Here is a 25,330-nt window from a genome sequence, read left to right as displayed (position 1 = left end):
CTAGTCAAAATTTGTTTTTTTGAATCATTTCAAATAGATTTACTTAAATCTCCCAAACAGGCTTCATTCTCTAATGTTTAAGGCATAGCAGAATAGTCACCATTCATTAAATATGTGGTTTGACTGGAATATGAGAAATAGCTTTCTTAATTTTTTCTGAAAAGTATCATTCTTATTAATTTTATAAGTAAGGCCTCCCTTTACTGAATTAATATCCCACGTCACTACTTGTCTTCCTATTCAAGGCCACGGCTATCTAGCCTTCATTTTCTTTCTGTATCTGACCCAGTAGTAAGTTGTTTCTGATTTAACAACCTGCTCTAAATCCCTAGTCTGTTCGCCTTTACAAATCTTACCTTAAACTCAACAATACTTTCAGCTTTGCGGTACTCTATTCCTCTGGTCTAAGAATGTGACTTAAAGTGTGGCAATGACCTGCCATGTGTGAATAAACATGCCATCTGGTCAAGTCGGTGTTAGGAGACTGGAAAGGGCTCTATGTCATATTTCCATGCATGCACAGAACTCTGAAAGCAATGCTACTTCTTTCAGAGTTGGTCAATTATGTATTAAGAATGATGGCTGAAGGAAGCAATATAGGGAAAAGCTCCCTAACCGAAATTCAAGGAGCAAACCTGTGGAAAGTCTGCATTGAAGGTTCTATTCAACATTTGGTTACTTTCCAAACATTTCACTATCCTCTAACAAAGCATGTCCAAAAAGAAGGGTTACTTTAGTGAACAGGTATGAACTGTCCATAGCAAGGGGTATGAGGCAGTTTTCTCTGACTGATCTCGCCCACTAGGTGGTTCCGCCATGTCTGGTAGGTGCTGGGAAAGGGGCAGGAGACTTGCCCCAGTGTGTGGAAAGTCTAGGCAGGGGTCCAGAGCAAAAGTCACAACTGAGTGATCAAGGAGCTCTGAGGCAAAATTAAAGGGGTGAGGTTTTCAAAGAACATCATGGCCCTAGTGAGTTTACATAGAACCGGACTGCCCCTAATACGAAACCCATGTGTCCCTTAGAGAGCCCCATCTATAGCAAGAGTTTTAGCATTTTATCAAAGCAGTGTCTAAAAGAGCTTAGAGTTCATTTAGTACAGACTGCTGGGTTACAGGCAAATTCAATTGTATAAACTCTGTCCATATTGCAAAGAACAAATTGTATTACAGTGTGTGTGTGTTGTGGGGTGGTGGTGGGGTGACTCTGGGGCTTAAAGCTACTAAAATGGCTACAAAATGTAAAATTTAGAAGAATCCAAAAGAGCTATGTGATGTCAGGTCTAATTTCTTCTCCCCCCTACCCAAAAGAACATTTGCAAATCATTAATAACTCTCCTCCTCTGATGCCTCTATGTGTTGTGTCATCTCTTGCTGTGTTTGTGCTGATGGTGCCCGTTCCTTACAGGCCGAGCTATAAAATATATGGACTAATTGTTGAACAGAACCAGGGAGCTATTAACACCGCAGTGGTGTGGCCCTTCTGGTCACACTCGATTATATCTATGCAATCGGGTTTGTACAACTCCAACTAATGCCTTGAAATGCTGAAATAAATTAACTCCTTTATTTAGACATAAACATCACAGCACCCAGAAGGGGCCAGAATGGACTCTTCTGACTCAGACATTCGTTCCAGGGCAAAGAGAGATACTTTTCAGTAAATATCATCACAAACCATAATCTGGATTCTCTAATTTCAGAAACCCATTCCTCTGACAGAGTAATATTTATAGAAAATGAAATTCGGGCTTTCAATTATGCCAACTTTCTCTTTCATATTCAAATGCTACATATATTCCAGAACATGTTTATAGAATTTTCCCATATTTCTAAATAAATACACCAAAGAAGTTCTGAAATATACACATTTTAAAGATGCCTTTGCGCGCACCAAGTTATTCCCAGATGTTTTACATTCCAAATTTCTCAATAAATGAATAACATGCTAGGAAAGCAAACACGAGCTGACAGTATTTAGTCTAAGTTTTTTAAATGGTATAACATGTGCTGCTAAAAACAATGTTCAATAACTGCATTTCACTATCAGCCGTTATTAAAGAATCCAGAACGCGCGTCTATGGGATTTGGCACAGAGCTCTAGATAAATGTGGTCCTTAGGATGATCGCTTTGTGTTCCTTACGACCAGGCTGTAGCAGCAACTCTTGCCTTCCATCTTCTGATACATATATATCTCCATGTGACAAACCCATGATCCCCCGTGCACTGCCACAAGCGCTCATTAACAAGCATCGCAGTCCCGCAGTCAGTTCTGTGAGCTTTGAACCAGTTCCAGAACGAGGGCTACAGCAAATGGCAACTTGGCCTTTTCACTTCTTCTATTTTTTACACTTAAAAAAAAATGTAGAAAACTCCCAATAACTGCTCCTTTCACACCTTTTATCTCCTTTATAAATTCATAATATTCACTCATTAAATCTCAAACTTTGCTGTGTTCTTATGTAATGCTTAATTCTCTTCTTCTCTGCTGTTGGCTTGTGAAATGTCTTTAATTAAAAAAGCTAAAAGCACTCTAAATCTGGATGGCAGACTCATTTCCAGGGCATTCAGGCATGTTGTCTAATTTTAAAACTCTGACAGGATACATGTAAATTTATGCAAGTTTCATAAAAGTCACAATTTCCTCCTTGAATTCAAGCTAAAGAAAATGCCCCTGAGCTCTTTTCAGAGCTGTTTGTTTTACTGGAGAGCTCGCTGTGCCCATTGTGTCCAAGGTGATTATTCTGAAGAATATCTCATGTCAGTGTCCCATCAATCCACTAAGAAGGAAGGAGTTAAATTTCTCGATTATTGATCAAACAGGCTCTTTGATCCCTATTATCCGGCTTCGAAACACAGATGGGAGAGGGCAGGGGGAAATATTATCATGCAAATTATTTTGGTTGACAGTAATTAAGAAATTATAGGTTAAGAAAATCAGTAATTGTTCACATGAGTCATTAAAGTGTTTTCATTCTTTGTAAAACTTTCTGGCACGCCCTTCCTTTCTTGCTTTAAATAAGCAAGGACTGGAAAATATGCATAGTATTTGGAACCCAGGGGAGTGACATATTAATTCAAAGTTTGCTTGGAAGGGTAGCTTTGTGGAAACTCAAACATGTTCCCATCCTTTTTGCTTCTGCCACCCTTCGCCCAAGACCTTCTCTCCAGAAAGTTGGGGTAGCCTCGGAATAGATGAGGTAGGGTCTTCTGCAGGCTGGAACTGTCCTCCCTTCAGAGGGTCATAACTAGAGCACCCGCTATTTAGGAAATCTATAAGAAAAGCCACAGAATGGGGGAATCAGAACAGCGGGGCTGTGGGCAATTAACCAGTCAATGCTAATTCTGTGGCTCCCTAGAAGCAAATCTTCACTCTGAATTAAACCTTTGCCAAAGTTTGTTTTGGAAAGGTCTTAAATCCACAGGAAAGAGACTAAAAGTGTGTGACGGAAGACCGAGACAGGCTCCCAAACAGCTGGGACACCTTAGAATGAACTCAGGTTAGCTTACAAATCGTCAATCCCTAAAAGAGCACAAACTAAAATTACATTTGTTTTTATTGAAAGACAGCCTCAAGTGCTGACATGTAGTGTGTGACATGTGATACATAATAATACTCTTAAACCAGTTCTGACATAATATCTCCGGCAGCCTAATAACCACAAATGATTGCTTTAGTTAAGAACTAGCCAGAAGCAAAATAGATCCATGTAAAAGTAGCTTGAACCATAAATACCTCAACAATATTTTATGTCACTTTGTAAAAGTTAAAGGAGTCCTATAATAATTAACAACAAAAACGCCATGTTCTTTACTATTGTATGGTGGTTGTGAAAGGTTATTTCATAGTCCCGGGGCTGCCAGTGCTGTAAATTATGCAGGCACCAAGAAACATTAAGGAGAAATAATAGCAATTTAAACGAAGGCTGACGTAATTCATGATAAACAGTCATTGGAAAATATTACAATGTTGTCTTTTTCGAGTGGGTTTAATCAGAAGAATGTGACCATATTCTAACATAAACCACTTCTCTTTTCCATTGTGCTCACACTTGGAATGTTGGCACTCACCCTAGCTGCAAGGTTCTTATTCACAATAATTGCTGAATCCAGAGCTCCAACACCTCCAGGGACCCTAACAATGTAAATTTGGTATTCTGATTGATGGAAGGAGCTTCCAAGACAAAGCTCCAAAGCTCTGAGCTGCATGGTGGTCCAAAAGGGGGACCGAAATTTGAGACTCATGTAGCCAGGATGCCTTAAAGAATACATATCAAAAAGATGGCTCAGTAACATAAACATTCAAGAGTTACTTTATTGTCACGTCTAAGAGAATCTAGGGATGGGGTATAAATCAAGCAGCTGTCCTGATGAAAGCAAACCTTTGTCACAGATTGTTCTGGGTGAACTGTAAATATAGCAACGCATTAAGAACCCCATATGACGAGGAAGACCAAACCTGCCAACTCTCATTAATGCAAAATATCACCAGGTCAGGATCATAACATAGGATCGCATGATATGGTGGTCAAGCAGATGTTTATATCTGAATGCACATAAAAATGGTTACCTTCTGTGCTTAACTGCTGATTGGGGGAAGATGTGTATGTGGGGGAGTTCAGAAACACATCTCACGCTAACGTGGAGACCGGGCAATATTTACTTCTCCAGCATCTACCCAGTCTTTGGGAATGTAAAGAGAATAAATGACATTGCTATTATAATGGCAAAGCTTTCTGATGCGGAGTTCATTTAAAACTCTTTAAGCCAGCTATTGATTATCTGTGCTGACGAAGGAAGGCCAGGAGAAAAGAAACACACACACACAAAAAATCCGATAGCTTATTTTTCCCACTGGTTTCTATTTCATTCATGATCCATTCTTTCCAAGGGCCATTAAGAGCAGCAGAAGTGATTTCATTTTTTCTTTCTCTCCTTTTCTCTGCCAACCTTCGGGTGGAGGTGCTAATGAGCTGGAATAAACTCAAATGAAGGGAGAAGAGGCCTGCCCAGCAAGTCAGGGACTTGAATAATCTACATAGTGGGGCCTCTGTATCTGATAATCAAAAATTAATTGCCATCTTCCAAAGATCACTTAAAATATCCATTAAATAGCAAAGCAACCTATTTTTGACACTGGATCCTTTCTTCCAACTGAATCTATTTAAATCATTTCAGAGGTCAAATATCTGGCCACTCCTTTAAAAATATTCTTTCAAAATAAGACAAATGATTTTCTCTGGCATTTATACGAATAAAAATGTAATTTATCTCCTCTTACCACACAAAACTTACTTTCTCAAAATAGCCCACTGCGAACAGTATCAGTGAATTTTGCTCAGTGTACAAATATTTTACGTATTACAATGAGTCGCAGAACACAAAACTTGCAAATATTTATTTTTAGACATATGGGAAAAAAAGCAATTAGAGCTAAAAATGTGAAGAATGAAGAGCTCACTTAGAAGCAATTACATTGGACATGCAAACTGTTCTGCCATCAAACTTTTATTCAGATGCTGTAGAGCATATTAAGAAATATCACTTGCACACACACAAAAGAAAATATTATTTCACAACTGAAAATATCCAATCACTATAAACAACATCTGGGGGTCATTAATAACTTACTCTGCAGCTGAATTAGGCAAGTAATATGTGGCCTGACTCAGAACTCCTAAATGTCTATTTTTGAAGAAGAAAAAAGAATGAGAGAACAAAACAAACTGTCACTCCATGACTTATTTTTGCAAATATGGATGCTCTCTGGGCAGTTTATGAGCATTTGGAAAATATGTGTACACAAAATGGACAATTTGTATACACTTAGGAGGCACATACTGTTTATGCATTAATCATGACTTCCCCTTACCATAGTGTCCTGTTTTTGTTTTCAGGAAGTTTAAAATTATAATATTGAGTTCACTCTTTCTGCTCAGAGACTTGTATATAATTAGCATATTTTTCAGACTGGTGAGAATCTGACCATAAGCAACATCTGAGAAGCTTCCCATTCCAAACTACTACAAAGCCTTTTGTATGCAGTCTTATAATGCATTTTAAGAACAGGCAGAGAGTTCAAATATTCCAGCCCTAAGATAAAAGAACTAACAATTTTATTGCCACACAACCCACTGTATTGAAACACCCTAAATATTTATACTAACAGGAGTTGAAAATAGTATCAGAAGACAATGCCAAAATATTTCTTCCACACATTATTAGCAACAGGCTTTGGGAAGACAGATGCCAAAAAGCTAGCACTTTTCTAATTTATTGGGTCCCATCATGGGACCTGTTGTTATAGGTTTCATGGTGAGTCAACAGACCGGTGGCCCAGCTGGATAAAACTGTCTTTAAGACAATCTATATTTTACATTTTTTTTAATGCCTCTAAACCATCACCCTGAAACAAATTTTTCAATTGTAAGACACGCCCCCAACACACACATTTCAGTGTCTCTAGAATCCCATGGTCTCCCAATTCATGGCTCTTTGTAAATCTAAATTACAGTGCTTTCCATTTGTCTTAGAAATGATGCTTCAGATTTGATGAGCTATAGTGACTCATTGGTCTATATGAGGGTCAAGAAATAACATTTTAATTTATTATTTTTGATGGTGTTGGGGATTAAGTCCAGGGCCTCAAGGTGTAGGGCAAGTGCGCTAGCAATGAACCACATCCTCAGCCTAAGGAAAAAAAAAATTAAATATCAGAGACTAAGTATTTTCAGCTCTGTGGACCACATTCATGTCTACCATCATAGCACAAAGGCAGCCACAGATAAGACATGAGCCCACAAGTGGGCAGTGTTCCAGTAAATCTCCATAGCAGACAGTAGGCTGCATGTGACCTGTAGTTTGCCCTGCGTAAGCCAGATCGCAGACAGCTAACTGACCTGTAAGAACAGACCCAGCAATGCACAGTGACTGAATCTCAGTCCTGCCATTGAACCCGTTAAAGGCAGAAACCTGTTCCACCTTCGCAGCTTTCTCGAACTTAACAACCTACCCACAGCAGGTGCTCCATGAGGTGAGGTGAGTGATCACTTTTACACTCACACTGTTCAGGGTTGGAGAAGCAAAGCCTATCCAGGTGAATTTGAGGAATGTATTTGGCTTCCCCTGCAGACGCTTTGCTTTATATTTTGAGTACAAATTAGGTTCTTGTAATCATTATTTAAATGAATAAGAATAGTTAACTGGCTATTAAAAAGAGCAGCACCGCACAATCTCTAAGAGCATTATCTGGAGGTTTACAGGGCAGAGCTTAAACCCCAGGTTCTCCCACTTAATGAGTCATGTTGGGTGACTTTCTCCAACAGCTCTGAGCTTTGATTTTCTCACCTGCAAAGCAGGGATAATGACATCTCCCTCAAACTATGATTGGGAGGATCAATGGGGATAATGTATATAGTAGGTGTTCAATAAATGTTAGATGAAGTTGGCTTTTTGAAGCCTTTCACCAAAGTGATTAATCATATTAAACATGCACAATTCAAAACAGATTTCACTTAGAGATGAAAACTGTCTTTATGCACCTAAGATAGCATCAAGAGCGCATGGTAAACACTCAGTAAAAGGTATGAGCTACTGTCATTATTGTTATATTTTAATTAACCAAAATCCTCAGGAAATGAGCCATCCTAGTTAATGAAGTGTGAAGTGCATGGTCAATTGTTAGAAATGCCTTTTTGTGTTTCACTGATAGCCTGCAAGTGTGTGAGAACAGAAAAGGATATTAAAGATCACCCGGTCCAGGGGTTCTTAACCTCAGGTCTCATATACTCTGTAACTCCTGAAAAATATATGCAGAATACTCTATATTTGCTTGATATGCTAATTTTGCTAACAACATTGTTCAAAGGCATTTTTATAATAATTGCATTTGCATACACAGTTTTATGAGTAGATTCCCAGTTTTCATCAGTTTCTCAAAGGAACCAAAGATCCCAAAATGCTCAAAAACGTGGTCCAATGTTTCATATTGCATATAAAACACAGAAATTCAGAAAGATTAACTGAGTTGCTGAAGCTTCTTCTTTGGTATGAAGGTCATATTCAGAACCCAGTTCTCCTGATATCCAGACAAGTGTCCTTTCTAATACATTGTACCTTTTCCCAATTTTTTGGTAACTAATACTATTGAGTATATCCCTCCAAAATCATGGCTATGCACTTTCATTTTGCAAAGTCTTTTACCTGAGCCTGTAATTGTCCAAGGAACTGACTCTTAACTTTCTGTGGCTACTTCTTACCACACTAACTGATGTCCACCTCCATTGCAGCTCAATAGTTCATCTGTATACATGAGCAGAAGCCAATAAAGAATGGGGGCTGGTGGTAGTACTTACCTTGTTAACTTCCACTCTTCATTATCCTTGCAATGGACGTCAACTCTATGTGTTCCTACAACACTCTCAATCTTACATGTGCATAGAGTGGGATTAAAATATTGGTAACAAGGGAATGTAAATTTGTATAGACATTATGGAAAATAGTATGCAGTTTCCTAGAGAAATTACAAATAGAACTAACTACCCTATGATCCAGCAAACCCACTACAAGGTATAAATCAAAAGATGTTGAAATCAGTACATTGAAGAGATACTGATACTCCCAGGTTCATTCCTGCATTATTTATAAGATCCAAGATAGGGAAGCAACCTGTGTCCATCAACTGAGGAATGGATAAAGCATTGGTGGTTTATACACCACATACTATTCAGCTTTAAAAAAAGAAAGAAATCCTGTCATTTGCAACAATAAAGGATGAACCTGATGGATACTGTGTTAAGTGAAATAAACTTGATGCAGAAAGACAAGTACCACTTTATATCCCTTACAGGTGGAATCTGAAAAAAATTGTAATTTATAGAAATAGAAAGTAGAATAATGGTTACCAAGGATGAATACAGGAAGCAGCTGGGAGAGGTAGGTCAAAGTGTACAAAATTTCAGTCAGAAGGAATAAATTCCAAGAGATCTACTATACCCATGGTATAGTTTACAGACTATAGTTTATAATGGTATAGTTTATAGACTATAGTTTACAATGTATTATCATTTTGAAAATTACCAAGAGAGCAGATTTTATGTTATTATTGTGAAAAAAATATGTATGTGCAGCAATGCATGTTAGTTTCAGTTAGTTATTCCACAATGTCCATGTATTTCCAAACAATATGTGTGTGTGTTTGTCTACTAAAATATTGGTAATTAAACACTACATATTCAAACTCTAGAAGAATCCAATCTGCAGTGAGATCTTCCAGATACTGACGCAAATAGGATAATCTCTGCTTAGTGGCAAGCTTACTTTCTTGCCAAAGCCCAGTCTTCGCCCCAAAAAAGCTATTTTCCTATTGGGCTTCAGAGCCATGGAGATCACAGATGTTCATTCTGAGTACAGGTTCTCACTGTCCTCAACCATAGCTGTAGAAGGTTCAGTCGATACCTAAATCCATAGCAAGCTCTTATTATCTGATACCTCTGCTATTGCTTAGAAGAAAAAATAACTGGCAAAAAGAGATTCCTAGAATCTCTCCTAATTAAATCATTAAAGTGCTGATGCTTTTAATGTATGCAGATGTTCATAACAATGTTGACTAGTCATTATTTACAATAGCAACAAAACAAAACCATGAAGGTAAAGTTCTAACCTTCTAATAGAAAGGGATTATGTAAATTTTGATAAGGTCATTTTACACAATATTAGGCAACCAATAAAATGGTATTCATAAAATGCTTATAATAATATGGGGAAATGTATCTTTTATAGTAACTAATAATTTAAGGTATAAAATGGCATACAAAAATGCTCTCAAGTAAATAAAAATGCCTTGGAAAAAGACTGGATAGAAATAGATAACATTGATGGGATTACTGCTCCTACTTAGTAGTGAGGCAATATCAGAGTAGATAAGCATACCAACTTTGAAGCCGGACAGACCTGAACTAGGATCCAGTTTGACTACTTACCCCTGGTATGACTTTGGGCCTATTTAACCTTTCTCTGTGAAATGATGGTTAATGTGAGCTTCCTGATAGTGACGCTGTAAGGATTAAACAAGCAAATGTATGCAAAGAGCTTAGTACAAAGAGCATGGTACATGCTCACAGAAGACTGGCAATTATTATCGTTATTCTACTTAGACTTTCCATAATGGAAATATTTTCATAATGAGAAAAATATTTTGAAAAATATTTTTTGAGCTATTTTTTACTGTGCATTTTTTCTCCTCCTCAGAACATTTACCAAGGGGATGGGGGCCATATTTGGTTCATGGAAGATTCTGGTTAAATGGGGTTTGCAGGTGAGCGGCCATCTCCTTCAACACTGGCCACATTCAGGGGGATGGCAGTAAAAGGACAAGTTAAGAAGCTGGTGCCCGTGTCCCATTGTGGTCTGGGCACATCTGCACTACTTTCTAACCACTGAATCACCCGATCAGCTTTGCCAACTGCCCGATGGGCTCAATGATACTTGCATTTCCAGTAACAGAGTTGTATAGAGACAAGACTGAGTGAAAGCCCTGTGCACAGTCTGAGGAGCCTCTTACACCCACAAGACCTTCCTCTCATAAATGATGAATGGCTGGGCTGAGGATGAGGTGAGCAGTTTCCAACCTCTGTGCCTCTTCCAGGCCATCTCCTCAGCTCCTTCAACTGAGGGACAAGATTTAACTTAATTGTGTGTGTGTGGGGGGGGGCGTGGGGGGGATTTCCACCACAGTCTATGAGTTTGCTCTGGTCCTGAAGAATTTCAGCCATGGTACCTGCCATCTTGAGACCAGTCTCAAAAGAACCAACTGGTCCAATGTCCTCTCTCTTTCTAAAGGGGTGTGTTCTGAGAATGAGACATGAACCAACTACCTGATATAATGTTGTTTATGGTACTTTGGGTGTGTGGTGTGGGGTGTGTGTGTGTGTGTGTCTGTGTGTGTGTGTGTGTGTGAGAGAGAGAGAGAGAGAGAGGAGAGAGACCGAGAGAGAGAGAGAGAGAGGAGAGAGACCCCTTTGGTAACATATTTAATCTCTAATTTCAAAGACATAATGTTCATGCCTGGGACTGAGTGGAGAAAATGTGAACTGCTAAACCTCATATGTTTTGTGGATATATCCCAACCAGAATCTTCTACAGAACTCTCCTATGAGACAGAAGGTCTCATCCTTACCTATAAATAACATGGAGTGAGCCAGTGATTCAGAAAGTGTCTTTGGGGTCTCAGTGCCATCCACCAAGTGGACAAGAAACATGATATCAGCCAAGCCTTTCCTTTCTTAATACTTTTTGATACTGTTCCAACATGAATTGACATCTCTGATGTTTCTGACCCATAGAGCCCACACTTCAATTAGAACCTGAAAATTCCCTGATGCTAACAGATCAGCCACTGTTGCTTGATTTTCAGAGTGAATTCCGATTATCTGTGTGGTAGAGGCAGGTAAGGTCAGTGTGGTGACCTCTAGATACAGGTTACCATTAGTCCTAACTTAAGAATACCCCTCAACTTCCTTAGAAAGAACACCCTTCTATGTGGTGCAGATCATAAGGTTTTTAAAGCATCAGAACAAATGAACAAACTTTAACAAAAGACATTGATCAATTCATGAAGAATGCTCCTGGGGTTTGAAAAGCTATATAAACGCTGAGAAAAACCTGATCCCTTTGAGGTAGACACTTCCCTTTGAGAATTAAATTCACAATGAACTACAGCTGAAAGATTGAGGTCAAGAAATACTTGACTTATCTAAGAAAGGACATAAAGTGATGGAGGTTTGAAGCCCTCTGGAATCTAGCAAAGTTTTTATATCATTTCAACAAACATATATCATCACGAACATGGGTGAATCATGATTTACCTCCTCAAGGAGCTAGAAATAAGTGAAGAAAAGTTCAAGGGAAGCTGTTAATTTTAATACAAGGCAGAAGGTGAAAATATAAAACAAAACAAAACCCCTCAACTTGGAAAAGTACTGAGTAACAGAAAGGAGACAGAACAAAATGTTGAAGATGATCATTCTAAACCCATTTCTCAACTAGAATCTCCCCATTAAAGAAACCAAGGAAGCCCCTCCCTCTTTGCTTCCCACTGCCATGATGGTGCATCCTTTTTTTCTTTCTTAACAGCCCAAGGGAAAGATCCAATGTAATAAAAGACAAGTTGATTTTTTTTTTCTTCCAAGAGGTTTCCCTTGGGTCCCAACCATAATGGGGTCTATGACAGAAGGACCCAGGAGCACATGCGCTCTCAGGGGAATTTAACATCTTCTAAGAAGGAAACCAGTTTTGCTTTGTGGAGGCTGCTTGTCGTCTATACTTCAAGCTAAAAATGACAGAGAAAACAACCTCTTATTTTTGAGCTTCAAAGTCTAGAAAAGTTTCCACCTCCTCACCTGAAACAACTTCCTCTTCTTGAGTCCTTCAAGGTCCACCTGGAGATCCACTTCCTCTAAGAGGGTTCCCTTGACACTGGGGCCATCTTTCATGCACCTTTTAACTTCAATGTGCCCTCCTCTTCAGTGGATCCTCCCTTGGAACGGCCATTATATATGATAAAACTGCTTTTCCTTGACAAAACTTTGAGAGATGCTATCTCCTTTCAACCTCAGCATTCATGGACTCAGCTCCACGCTCTTCTCATTTTGTGGGGTGAGCATACCTGAGTGTATGTGTGGGGGATTTGGAAGCAGGGGTAGGGCAGTCAACAAAGCTATTTCACCAGCATGCTAGGTCTGTCTGTGATCCAGTGAAAACTGCTGAACCTGAGGTCACCAATGGGTAAAATGTAGGACCATTAAGAGAACGACAAAAAAATATTCATCGTGGACCATTGTTCCTTGTCTTATCTCAGACAATTCGATATTTAAGTGTTTCAAGAACAGAGACCAGGATCCCAACCATGCCTGGAGTTCTGTCTGAAACAGTCGGTGCTCAAAACAATGAATGCACGAACACCCAAGGAGCATTAGAATGCACTAGATCTTTTCTGCCCAAATCCAGTGTGTTCTTTACTCCACCAAGATGGCCACTGGAGAGTCAAAAAGGTCACTGAGAGAAGGGAGAGAATTCCTAGGCAACTTCCAAAGGGAGAATGAACCCCAGATGATGGAATCAAGGCCCACGCCAGCCGGCCACGAGAAGACTTCCTGATCAGGCAGCAGAGCCGGCTCTTGTGCCAAGAGCTTGGCTACTCTGCCTCCTTTGAAAACCCATTACCAAATCATGGCAAGTGAAATTTAATTTTAAAAAGGGAAATGATTTATGTGCTACAGGAATAAAGAAGTGACAGAAGCAGGAAAGCTTGCATACATTTCATTTTTTTGAAATTAGGCCTATAATTTTTTCATTAAAGAAGGATGCCAAGTTGGGAAAGCCAATGTGTTCTAAGCAGAAAATTATAGAGAGGTGTATAATGAAAGTCCTGTCAGCATTGAAGCTCTATGTCTTACAGAGTCCATGAGAACACAGGCTGTTTACTATCTACCCCCTCCAACTTCTCACTAGTTCCAGGTCTTAAAGAGCCCGTTCCCCACGTCTGTTTCTTTGATGAGAGGGGAGCCACAGGAGATCTGAGCAGGGATGGGATTACTCTGGCTGGGGTGGGGTGGGGTTGAAAAGAGATCCAGGATAGAGGGCCGGGGCAGAATGAGTGGGATAATAGAGATGAGACAGAGTTTCCATCATGCCAGCACCAAGGCTTCCTGAATCCAACCTGGTGGTTTTCATATAATAATCTTTAGAATTATTTCTTTCCCACATAAACCAATCTGTCCATTTAATGGCTACAGAACCTACTAAGCTATGCATTGTCTTGGAAAGCTGATCAGTTACCAGTTTCTCGTTAACCTGGTATCAGGCAGCCCAATTGCTCTTTCTGAGCAGGAATGAGCTACAGGCTTTCTGGGGAAGAGGGGTGGGGGTGGAAATCATGGATGATAAGGTGAGCTTCCTCCATTAACACCCCAATTTGACAACTTGCTAGCTGTGTCACATTACTGAGTTGCAATGTCTTTATCCATAACACAGGAGACAGCAGTGATCCTGAGCCATGGTACAAATGTATCCACTTGTTCACTTAACCAGTATTTATTACACATCTATTATGTGCCAAGTACCGTTCTGGTCCCAGGGCACATGATTGTGAACAAGACAGAAAAGTCACCGCTCACATTACCAAGAGCTTACCATGTAGAATGTGGGCAGACAGACTATAAACATATAAACAATTATGGGAGTTAATTTCAGATAATGATGAGTTAAAGGAAGATAATAACACACTGAGTGAAGGGATAGGGCTGGACTTGTGGAGGAGGGATGGTCCAAGATTTCTCTGGGGAGATGTTGGGTTGAGGCCTGAATAATGAGAAAGAGTTGGATCCATGGTATCTGGGGAAACACAGTCCATGCTGAGGGACAAACAAACAAGAATGTCTAAGTTTCAGTATCAACTAACCTATCTTCTTCAGCGGTCAATGTAGGTATGAAACAATTTTGTAGGTGTGATTTTTTTTGATGAATGGGCCCATGTGTGATCCATGTTGTGTTGGGTGAGGTCAGAGGTACAGGAAGATGCAGTGAACAAGGAGACTTCCACAGGACACACAAGGTACCATCTCAGCGCTTTTACCCTTTTCATCTTCACAACAATCTTGCAAGGTCTACTCCTGTGGTGTGTGGTCCATGGTGATCTTGCATGTTGTCACTCTCCTTTCTAGATACTATCATGTAACTGCTTTAACAGAGAGGAAATTTCTATCTTGTTCACATCTGTTGTACACAGCGACCAGAATACCACTTGGCAAAAAAAAAAATAACAGGTGCCAAATAAGATACTGATGAGATCAACAAATGAATAAATAAATGAATGAATGAAGGTGTACTGTGTATCAGCCACTGTACTAGGCTTAAAGCCTCCCAGTCAACCTCACCTACAGTCCAAGGAACTTGAATTAGTCTAGTTCCCTTGACAAGATAGAATGAAGGGGATTAGAGAGCATTATCATTTATCAAGAGAATTTTAAACATTGAGCAAATATAGACTTATTCTGAACCTCATTCTGATATTCCTGACCCTAGACTAGCACATCTGCCTGTGATTTTTCAATGACCTGGTTCTTTCCTATACAGTATATATGTTTTTAAATTGACAAAAATGTCTGTTTCACCCTAGAGAGGAATATGTTGATCTTGCTAATATACCAGGATATAACTTTCTTGCTTTTATAAATGAAATGCTAAGTGGAATATTGGCCAACAGACACAAATCCTTTCTTCTGGGATGAATAAGAGTTTATTGTACCTGTGAGTCCAAATAGTGTTTAATAAACCCATCCAGTCCATGAAGCTACAAAAGGAGTCCAGAGCTATTTTTAAATCTCCTTTCAAGTTCCCAAAATAGAAAAGGAATCTACTAATCTTACCTATTCCATATATCATGACTGTAAATTAATTTATGGTTGCAACATAAAATTCTTTTCATTAATCTCCAAGAGAGGTGATCTCCCCACTTTCAACGCCTCTGTCCAAGGAGGTCTGCTCTCAAGCTTTCCTTGAGTCTTACTGTCTTGGAAGCTGAGTCCATATGTTAATCATGATACGATCCCTGGAGCACAATCTGACACACCTCTACCAGCAGATTTATTTGGATTTGACTCATTATGCTGTTTGACCACCTCAACCTTCTCTTTGTCCCTACTTTGTCAGCAGAGGCAACAGGAAGCACAGAGGGTGACTTGCATAGATGTTTCTCCAGTGATAAAACCTCTAAAAACATCTAGGACAGAGCAGTGAGATCTCTGAAGGTTAAGGTCTTCTGCATCTACAGCAGTGTACAAGAAGCACACTCCTTTCCCACTGGCTTTCAATTACAGAAAAATGTCTGCTGTGTTATCATTTGGGAGATCGGTGGGCACCGCAGGCAGGCAGTGAAAGCCTGAATATGGACAGGGGCCAGGAACAAAGCCATTTGATCATCGAAATCCACTGTGACCATGAAACCTACTTTGGCAAGGAAAAAAAAAAAATGTTTACTCACTTACAAATTCCCAGGATCCTTAACAAAACAACTGTATTTCCTCTCATTTCCAGTAAAACATGTGATGTTTAGAAGGAAGAGGCAGAGTCCAGCTCATCCTTTATGCTTCAAAATAATTTTATATGTCCTGAGTTTTCTTTCATAAAATCTCAGGGTTTTGTCCCCTCATCTGTTTTGCTTTCTAACCTTTGCTTTTTCTCTTCTTTTGTCTAAAATATCATTATTTCAACCAACAGGAAAAACAGCAAGGGAAAGTTCAATGCAGAGTCAGAAAACCTTTGAAACATACTATAAAAAGTACAAAACTTTTCTTTTCCATTAAGATTCTAGTAAGACCCCCAGGAGCCTCAGGGGATTGGGCTCCTTTATTATTCAAAGAACAAGATCATTTCTGATGAATACAAGTTGTCTAAGACCTAAGACTCGAATAGAAACAGTAAAGAAGTTTCACTTACACGAAGATTTTTTTTTTTTAATTATATTAACACAGACTTAACTCTAAGCTCAGCAAGTTGACTGTGATTACCTGATTTTACACAGGAGGCAAGTTAGGGACTTCATGTCACACCTGCCCAGACACAGAAAGAATCAGATGTTTGAGCCCTGATTTAAACCTGGGCCATTTGCCCATGAGCTTAGAAATCTTTTCTCTAATCTGCTGTCCTCTGTCCCGACCCCACAGCAACATACATGTCTTAATAATGATATAGCTAACTTCTCCCTGAAGATCAGAGCTCATGGTATCTACACATGGGTCAAACATTTAACAACGATTCATCTCTTTTCTTTCCAGGCGAGAGACCACAGCCATCTTATGACCCCCAAACACTCACTGATGTCAAAGAACTTAGAAGCACCACTTTGACTTCTTACGTTTCTTTGCAATTCAAAACCCAGACCAAAACAGACTATTTCTTTAAGTCAATCATACCTTAAGCCATTTAGTCCCACTCACCTCTAAGAACTGACTTCATCTCACTTATGTCTATTGGGTTGCCTTACATCTCCCTGATGGGAGCCAGCATCTTAAACTTATCCATTTATCTACTATACTGCATGTGCCTCTGTTTGGATTTAGCTGTCAACACTTCACACATGTGAAATTAATCTGTGTGATATTAATGTAAACACTGTGCATTACAAAGTGGTGGACATTTTATTGTTCTAACAGCAAAAATAGGCAAAATGTTTGCCTGTGTGAGTTTTCTCTATAGTATAGACAATAATACAATATAAATGACAGGATGCATTTTACAAGAGAGGAATCATCACCAAAAAGGAGGTAAAAGGAAGGTAGGGGGCTGGTGGGGAATGCATTATGTCAGGAGATTCTAATAGGACCGAGGGGACGGAAATTATGCATAGTGTGAAGATTTTCATGAAGAAAAAAATTACCATTCATGTCACTTTCCCCTCATTGTTATTATAATCTCATTTCCTAATTGCATGTGCAATACAATGAGTTTTCATAACGTCTTAATGGGCAGTCCGGTTGCTTTAGTTTTAAAAATAGTCAAGTCTCTCATGCACATTGCCTGTAGAACAGCGTAACTGACAAGATGGAAGAATGCGGACAGGATGTTGAGGCTGAAGCGTTTCAATCACCTACCATTAATATGATTCAATTTATGCTTATGTCATAGGTTTAGACATTGCACAGTGCTGTAAGCAAGGAAGGGACTTGAATAAAATACAGTGAAGAAAGCAGATGGTATGCTATCAAAACCCTTCAAGCCTAAAATAACCTTTCCCAAGTAAGGAGGATAGTTAATTAAAACCAGGATATATTTACTCTTTTCTGAATATCTCAATGTAAATAAAAATCAAAATGACACTACTGTAATGTTGGATTAAATGATGAAATTTCATCTATTCTATTTTTCTTTAATAGTTTCTAATCAAACTTTTCATTAAACAGCTTCATAAAATTCCATGGAGAATTTATTTACAGGGACTCATTGCAGATTTAAAAGCTTTACTTTTATTGTTCAATTAAACTTGTTATTCGGTGGACAACATTAAAGAAGCAGGGAGGAGGTGCTGTTTTAGGCAGTTGGGCAAGGGTATCTCTTTTCAGAGATGAATACAGAGAATGCAGGTAAGCCATCTAGAGAGCACCCAGAGAAAATGTGGGGACATCTGTATCCAAGAAAAAAAAAAGCTGTTCCAGTTCCAGAGATGCTCTGGGATCTTTCAGGGCTCATATTCATGTGCCCTGGTAAAGAGGGCATCAGGCCATTCTTACAACCCACCCAAAGATCAGGGGCTCAGAACAGAACTAACCTGAGAAAGACCAACAGCAGACCCAGGTCAAGGGCAGCCTGTTTCTAATATGGAGAGTCAAGGACATGAATTTTAAGCAATGGACACTTGCTAGCAGTTTTAGAATAACCTGATTCCTCTCTTTTAAAACCACATCAAATCCTACCTTTTCCATAAGGCCTTTCCTGACCCCCTCACCCTGACTGCCATACACAGCTGCCCCCGACCACTGCCAAGTTCCTTCTGCACTTGTTTTCTGTGACACCCAAGAAATACTTAATCATTGACTTTCTCATAACATTAGTTAACCTTTTGGGCACGGTAATCCTGTCTTTTCCAATTAGATTTTAAATCCTCAAAACAAGCAAGGGCCGTGTTTTATTTATTTTTTTGGTCAAGCCCCTCCCACTCCCATTCTATAACCCCACTTAATAGAAGAAAGCAAAAAGTTTATTGGTTAATAAAATAAACATTATCCAATCATAGGAAAGCAGACACTGTCCTTTTGAGAAGGACTTTGGAGGCATTTTAGGGCAATTTATGAATTTCATGTGTCAAAGGTGTAGCTGCTAAATGCTATAAACTCTTTGCCATCAGCTCTACCATTCATCCACCTGGTGATATGGCTAATAAAATTTGATTTTTACAGCCTAGGCATACTGTTACCTAAATTACATTTGACCAATTACTGAAGTCACCAAACGTGTGGTACAGAATATATACTGTGTAGAAAATTCATCTGTGGGCCCCTTGGCACTCTCAGTAATCTGACAGAAGTGTTTCAGTCATCTGGCAGTGTTTAATATTAGGAACATTTGTTTAATGCTAGTCACTAATTAAATTTATGTTCTTCCACCAACTGTTGGTTGGAGAAACCTAACGCCATGTTTTAACAAACACGTTAGCCCATGCCGATTTCAAATACAACCAGTTGGGAGATTTAAAAGGGTGTTCTCTGGAAATTAAGATTTGTGACGGAAAGGAGGAGGTGGGGGAGACATGTTAGTTAAGGTGTTCAAATTGGGTCAAAACAAGCTTTTTTTGTTGACTTGTTCACACAAACTACTTTCAAAAGTAGAAACTATTTGAAGTACAAGCTTAACTAAAAAAAAAAAAATCTAATACTCCAATTATTAAGAGAACCATCTAGAAGCTCTTTAAAGATACCTTTATTCCAAAAGAAAACTTCCCCTTTAAGAGGCTAAAGAAGAAAAAACAGCATTGACATTAGCTATACCAGAAGAAAGTTCAGGAAAACATTCAAAAGTCAGACGCTTGTGTTTGTGAGAACATTTAAAACTAATTTAGGAACTCTTAACAGCCATTGTGATCGCTGTTGAATTGGAACTTCTTTTTATTACCAATTCTAGATGTAACAGCTTTGAAAGGCAATGACTAATAACTCTTAAATTAGCCAAAAAGGTTAAAACTTTTTTTTTTCATTATATTACATTGTGAAACTCTAATTTTGAATCATCTCAAATGAGAGAAAGCACTCTTACAGTTTCAGTGGGTGCCAGGAATTTAGAGACCACTTGAGTAACAAGTAGGATACAGGGTTTTGGAGCAGGGGATATGGAAGAAAAGTTCACCAATACTGAAAAGGGGAGGTCTGTACATGCTAATCTGATGATCAGATGGATGAAAAGAGGATATTGAAAAAAAATGCACATTTATCTCCTTAAATAAGATTTTTTGAATATTAAAAATATGACAATAAATCCTTCTTTAAAGAAAGAAAATAGAACTTGTACAAACACGATTACACTCTCATAGATTGAGTCATCTTATAAGCCAGAGTTGTAAAAGACATCTGAGAAAACAATTTATAAGGAAAAAAAAAAAGTAATGGCCTTTAGACTCCAATGAAGTTAGATCTTTCTGTTCTCTTTTTTTTTTTCTCTTGTCCCTTCCTTCTTGAGTCATCATTCCCATCCCCTCGCCCCCACATCTGCTTTACAAAATCCCTCTAAGCAGGAGCAACAGGGCTGCTGGAGTCACAAAGAATCCATTTTGAAAGGACTCTCCAACCATGCTGAGGTCTATAATGGTTAAGCAGGATAACCTGAAATTGAATAATCTGTAAACCAGGATTCTTTGGGGGGGGGGACATAAACCAACAGCATCAGGGAATGTTCCAGATCAAAGGGATGCTATGCTCTTTCTAGATCAGGGGGTCTCAACTTCTTTTCCACCGAGGGCTTCATCATCCCATCTATGGGGGTGATTCCCAGAGAAGGTAGAGGGTGGGGGTAGAGGGTGAGGGTGGAGGTGGTCATGCCTCTGTAAGTATAGGAATTCTGTCTGCAGAGAACCTCTAATGTGATCCAATCTGTTTGACAAACAGATGAGAGAGGGGAAGATGTGAGAGAACAACTGTCTGCATCCTCCAGTCTCTACACCATTCAAGACTTCCCAAACTGATGATGTGGTGTCTTTCCCCCCAAATCCCTATGACTACAGAGACTCGTGGACACTTAGCTTTAGACAGAGAAGCAGACAAATGTACATGCCCATCTTGGGTGGGCACTATGTATGTGTGTGTATGAAGAAAAAATTGGGGAACATGGAATCTACTCTATATATCCATCCATCCATCTACCTATTCACTTCATAGTACTGAGGTACCTATAATTTGTGCATTTTACAGTACCTTACCAAAGAGAATGATTAACCAAATCTAAAAAGACAGTATTTGAATAGCCAAAGCCTTTTAAGAAAGAGCATGAAAGCTTCCTGTCCCAAAGTCCAATTTCAAGGTCAACCAACCAACTTCACAGTATATTGAACAACAAATATTAAATAATAATCTTTAAACGGTGGTAAACGAAGGCTGCCAAGAAGGGAGTGACACTGTAGGGGAACGGGAGGAGTGGGATGGCACACAGGCCTGTTCCCCCTCACCACCCCTCACAAGAACAACTATTGACACATGTTGAATTTCAGATAGAAAAACAAAAAAACAAAAAAACAAAGACTCACCAAATTCATCACATATACTCTCATTTTCTATGAGAGTGGGGTGGTCAAAGGTGTCCCGGCAGTACAGGATCTGAGGGTTCCTGCTGACCACTGCGATGCCACCCAGGGCTAGCGCGAACTGGTCGGTTAGAATGGAAGATGGCTTATCCTGAATGCGTTTCAGCATGGAGCGGTAGCGGCAGTACTGAGGGTAGCTGAGAACGATCACATTGGTTTCTTCCTCGTCCTCCCCTAGACAAATGAGAAAATATTTGCATTACCTCCCTTTTTTTCCCCCCAACAATGAAAATAAAACAAAAAACTTTCGTGGCTATGGCATAACTTCAATAATCACGTCTGGTTCTCTGTAAAGATGTCATCTTCAGCAAGGCTCTCAATCCAGTTCTCCTCATCTAGGGTGACAGTGCCAGAATCTTCTGGCTCCTCCTCATAATCCAGCCCTCCACCCCCCACCCCCATCTCAGGCTCCCTATGGAGTGTAACCTCTTGCAAAGAAAAGAGGAGCAGGGTGGCTCTGAGGACATATTAAACAATGTTGGTGTCACCAGTGAGCAGGAGAACCAAAAAACTCTTTTGAGAGTATTTGACATTTTAATCATCAAAGTCATCATGGAAATAAAAAAGCAGAAATATGTTGAGCTTCTTTATACACTGACTCCCACAGTTTAATATTGCTTTTATACTGGAGATATATATGTATCTCCAATATATATATATATATATATATATATATATATATATATATATATATATATATATATATATATATATATATATTAATGTTTGTGGCCTCCAAAAAGGTCATCTGGCATGGGAGAAATGTTCATGGGTCCAAATAGCATTGTTACCTGCTCTGGGGGTCATTATTGCTATACAGCCAATATTTCCTGTTCTCTTTATGGGCCTGAGGAAAGGCTGTGCTTTTTACCCTCTAGGGAGTCCAGTGGCCCTGTGACTTGTTTTGGCCAATGATATATGACAGAAGTGGTGGCTGTGCTAAGAGCCAGTGTGCACCAACCAGAGTCTCCCCGTGTCTTTGTTCTGGCCATCTGTAATGCTTCAGATAGCAGCTACTCTGCCAGTCTGGGTCTTGGAGTAAAAATAACATGGAGCAGAGCCCCTGGTTGATTCAAAATAGATGCATAACATAAGCAGAAAATAAACCCTTGTTCTTTTGAGCTACTATGATTTGGAATCATTTGTTATTGCAGCATGATCTATCCCAACTTGACTGATATATCCTTCTTCTCCACCCTGCCTACACATACCCCCTATCTTGTAATGTTCCTCAAATCCATCTGGTAACTTGGCATATTTCAGAGAATCATGCTGAGAGATCTCCCCAAGCATTCTTATGAGAGAGTTCCATCAGAACCAACTCAAGTCAGGAGAACATTTCAGCACATTTAATGAATCTTCCTCTTACAATGATCCTAATGCTTGCTTATTTACATGCCTGTGCTCATTTACAGAAACCAGATTTGGCATGGATGAATCCTTCCTTCATTTTACGCTTGAGATGTGGCAAGCATCCCCCTTTGGTGACCTGTCACCTGAACAACCTCAAGTGGAATTTAGGTTCCATGACCCATTTTGCCATCACTCTCCACAACCACACCATTGGGGCAGTTGTAAGCGATTCCAAGACTTGTCATTTGCTTATCCAGAGGGAAAACACTCAATATTTTGAGCCCTTGCCATGCTGCAGGGAATTTCACAAGACAGTTGTTAAGGATTCTGACATTATCATGGCCATCTGGTAACCAGTAGGAGACGAGTGAGTAAGGACAGCACATAATGATGGAACGTAACCAGTACCCATGGAAGGTGTGCATATGACCTTTCAGATAGGAGGCCAATACCCAGATGTATTTCTAATTATGTTCACTTAGTTCCTCAGGCTGGAGGCTTCTCCGTGAATGGAGATGTTCAGCTGCTTGCAAGATGACATCTTTTAATGGCTTACATTCCTTAGACTCCTGCCTGGATTCTCTGGGCAGCCACTTTATCAGCTGGCACACTTAATTAAGAGGAAATATGTTTACATTGAAGGCAAGCCCATAAAGGAAAATTAGTTTTGAAATGCTGATACATATGTCCCTTGATATGCTAATCTGAGATTCTTTTAGCAGACCTAGACACTAAGTTCAAACTTTAGGATCAAATCTGAGCCCAACAACTTTTCATGGAACCGCTCACCAAACACGACCAGAAGTCCAGTATCTAAGAGCTATTCAAGAAGCAGCCCTCAAATGTGTCATGATATCAGTATACCCTCTGTATATGACTATACTCTATTGGTCCAGCACATTGTGAATATGAGAGGAAGACAACCAGGAACTTCCCATAATTTACTCTTCTTAGCATCCTCAGTATCTAATACAAATTTTTGTATGTAGCAAATATTGTGCAAACACCTAATGATCCAAAATTCTGTTTTGGTCATGCCATTGGCTTTCTGTGAAGGAGAAAGTTGCACCAGTTTCTTTAGGTGCTCTTGAAATAAAATGGAGAAAGTTGCACTTTTCAAGTTGAATGACAGAGAAAGAACAGTCGCTTCAGAATCAGTTTCATGGAAGATGGCATTACCTGGACACTACGATCCTCATGACTTCCTTCCTATCATTTTGTTCTGCTTTTCTCTAGCCATTTTTTTTTCATGATGGAGCCATCTCTAATCTCTCCCTTATTCTCTGTTCTATACAGAATCACCTCCCTGGAAATATTCTGCACCTAGGCATGGCTGCTGCTTCTTTTGTTCTTTCTACCTCATCCTAGCCAAAATATGTCTTCTCCTTTCCTTCACGCAGTTGATAACTCACTAGCCAAGTCATGAATCCTTCCTTTCAGCTGGATGAGAAATAGCAACTTCCCTCCACTCCCGACTCATGGAAATGAATCTCACAACCATCTATTCATTCTGAAGTCAATGTTTCTAAGAGAGGTTCTGGGACTGCTTATCTCAGAAGTACACAGGATGCCTGCAAAAGAGCAGACTCTGTGTGCCATCAAGGATGACTGATTCAGAATCTCCAAGGTTGGGGCCCAGGACCTTACATTTTTAACAGACATCTCACATAACTCTTGCACACTCGACTTTGAAATCCGTAATTCTGAATCTGAGTGTAGTTTTTTTTTTTTTTTTTTGCATAGAATTACAGTAACTTATTTAGCTTGGGTTTACACACACACACACACACACACACACAATTCAGATAAATCTGTCATGTATATGTATATGCATATGTATATCTATCTATACACATGCATACATACATAGTTGCCAGATACACACACACACACACACACACACACACACACACACACACACACATATATACATTATATGCACACACACATATTTTGATTTCTCTTCTAAGTCTTCTAATACTTAGAACAAAATATAGGAAAAAAGTTCCCTTCTCCCTGCCACATTTTTTCAGGATTATTGCAGATATCACGAAAGATAGCAAATGAAAAAAAAAATCTTCTTAACTAAATATATGAGGTCCTGAGGGACTATTTTCCTGTTTAGAAAGCAGAGCAAATATTAATGCTATTTCCGGTACTGATAATAAAACACTAAAATTTGCAAAGGTCCTTCACATAACGTATTTCTTTTGTTTCTCACAGCAGCCTATGCACAGCATTATTACCTGTTAATATTACCCAATTTAGAGGTGAGAGAAGAGGTTAAGACATCTATGTGACTAGTCCAGAATCTGAAAGAGCTAGAAAATGAAGGAGGTGAGGGTATAACCCAATCTTCTCACTCCAAGGGTGATGAACTTTTTATTATGACAAAATGCCTCAGATAATAATAGCAGTAGGAATAATAATAGCGATTGAACTAATTTATAATATTAGGAATGAGGATAGTGACCTATGATCAAGTAAAATAGGAGATTTCTGTTTCATGGAGAGTTTAGCTAGTTATAAGTCAGAATCATTCTACTTTGGCTAAATTAGCTTATTATTATTTCAGAGCATTGCAATTCTTACTGTAGTGATTTAATGTTATTGACAAACTCTTCATGGACATCAGCTCTC

General features: G+C 39.2%; 1 protein-coding gene across 1 annotated transcript in view; it reads right to left on the bottom strand.

Moving 5' to 3' along the window:
• The window catches only part of Arid5b (AT-rich interaction domain 5B), a 175,725-nt gene that overhangs the window by 64,869 nt on the left and 85,526 nt on the right, over positions 1 to 25,330 (bottom strand). The window contains exon 4 of the mRNA XM_077798454.1: positions 21,281 to 21,511. Coding sequence (XP_077654580.1) covers positions 21,281 to 21,511 — 231 coding nt within the window. The remainder of the gene's footprint in view (positions 1 to 21,280; positions 21,512 to 25,330) is intronic.

The sequence above is a fragment of the Urocitellus parryii genome, chromosome 5, assembly GCF_045843805.1.
Source record: "Urocitellus parryii isolate mUroPar1 chromosome 5, mUroPar1.hap1, whole genome shotgun sequence".
Classification (NCBI taxonomy): domain Eukaryota; kingdom Metazoa; phylum Chordata; class Mammalia; order Rodentia; family Sciuridae; genus Urocitellus; species Urocitellus parryii.
Note: the sequence above shows the minus strand (reverse complement) of the source record. Positions and strands in the feature narration are given on the sequence as shown.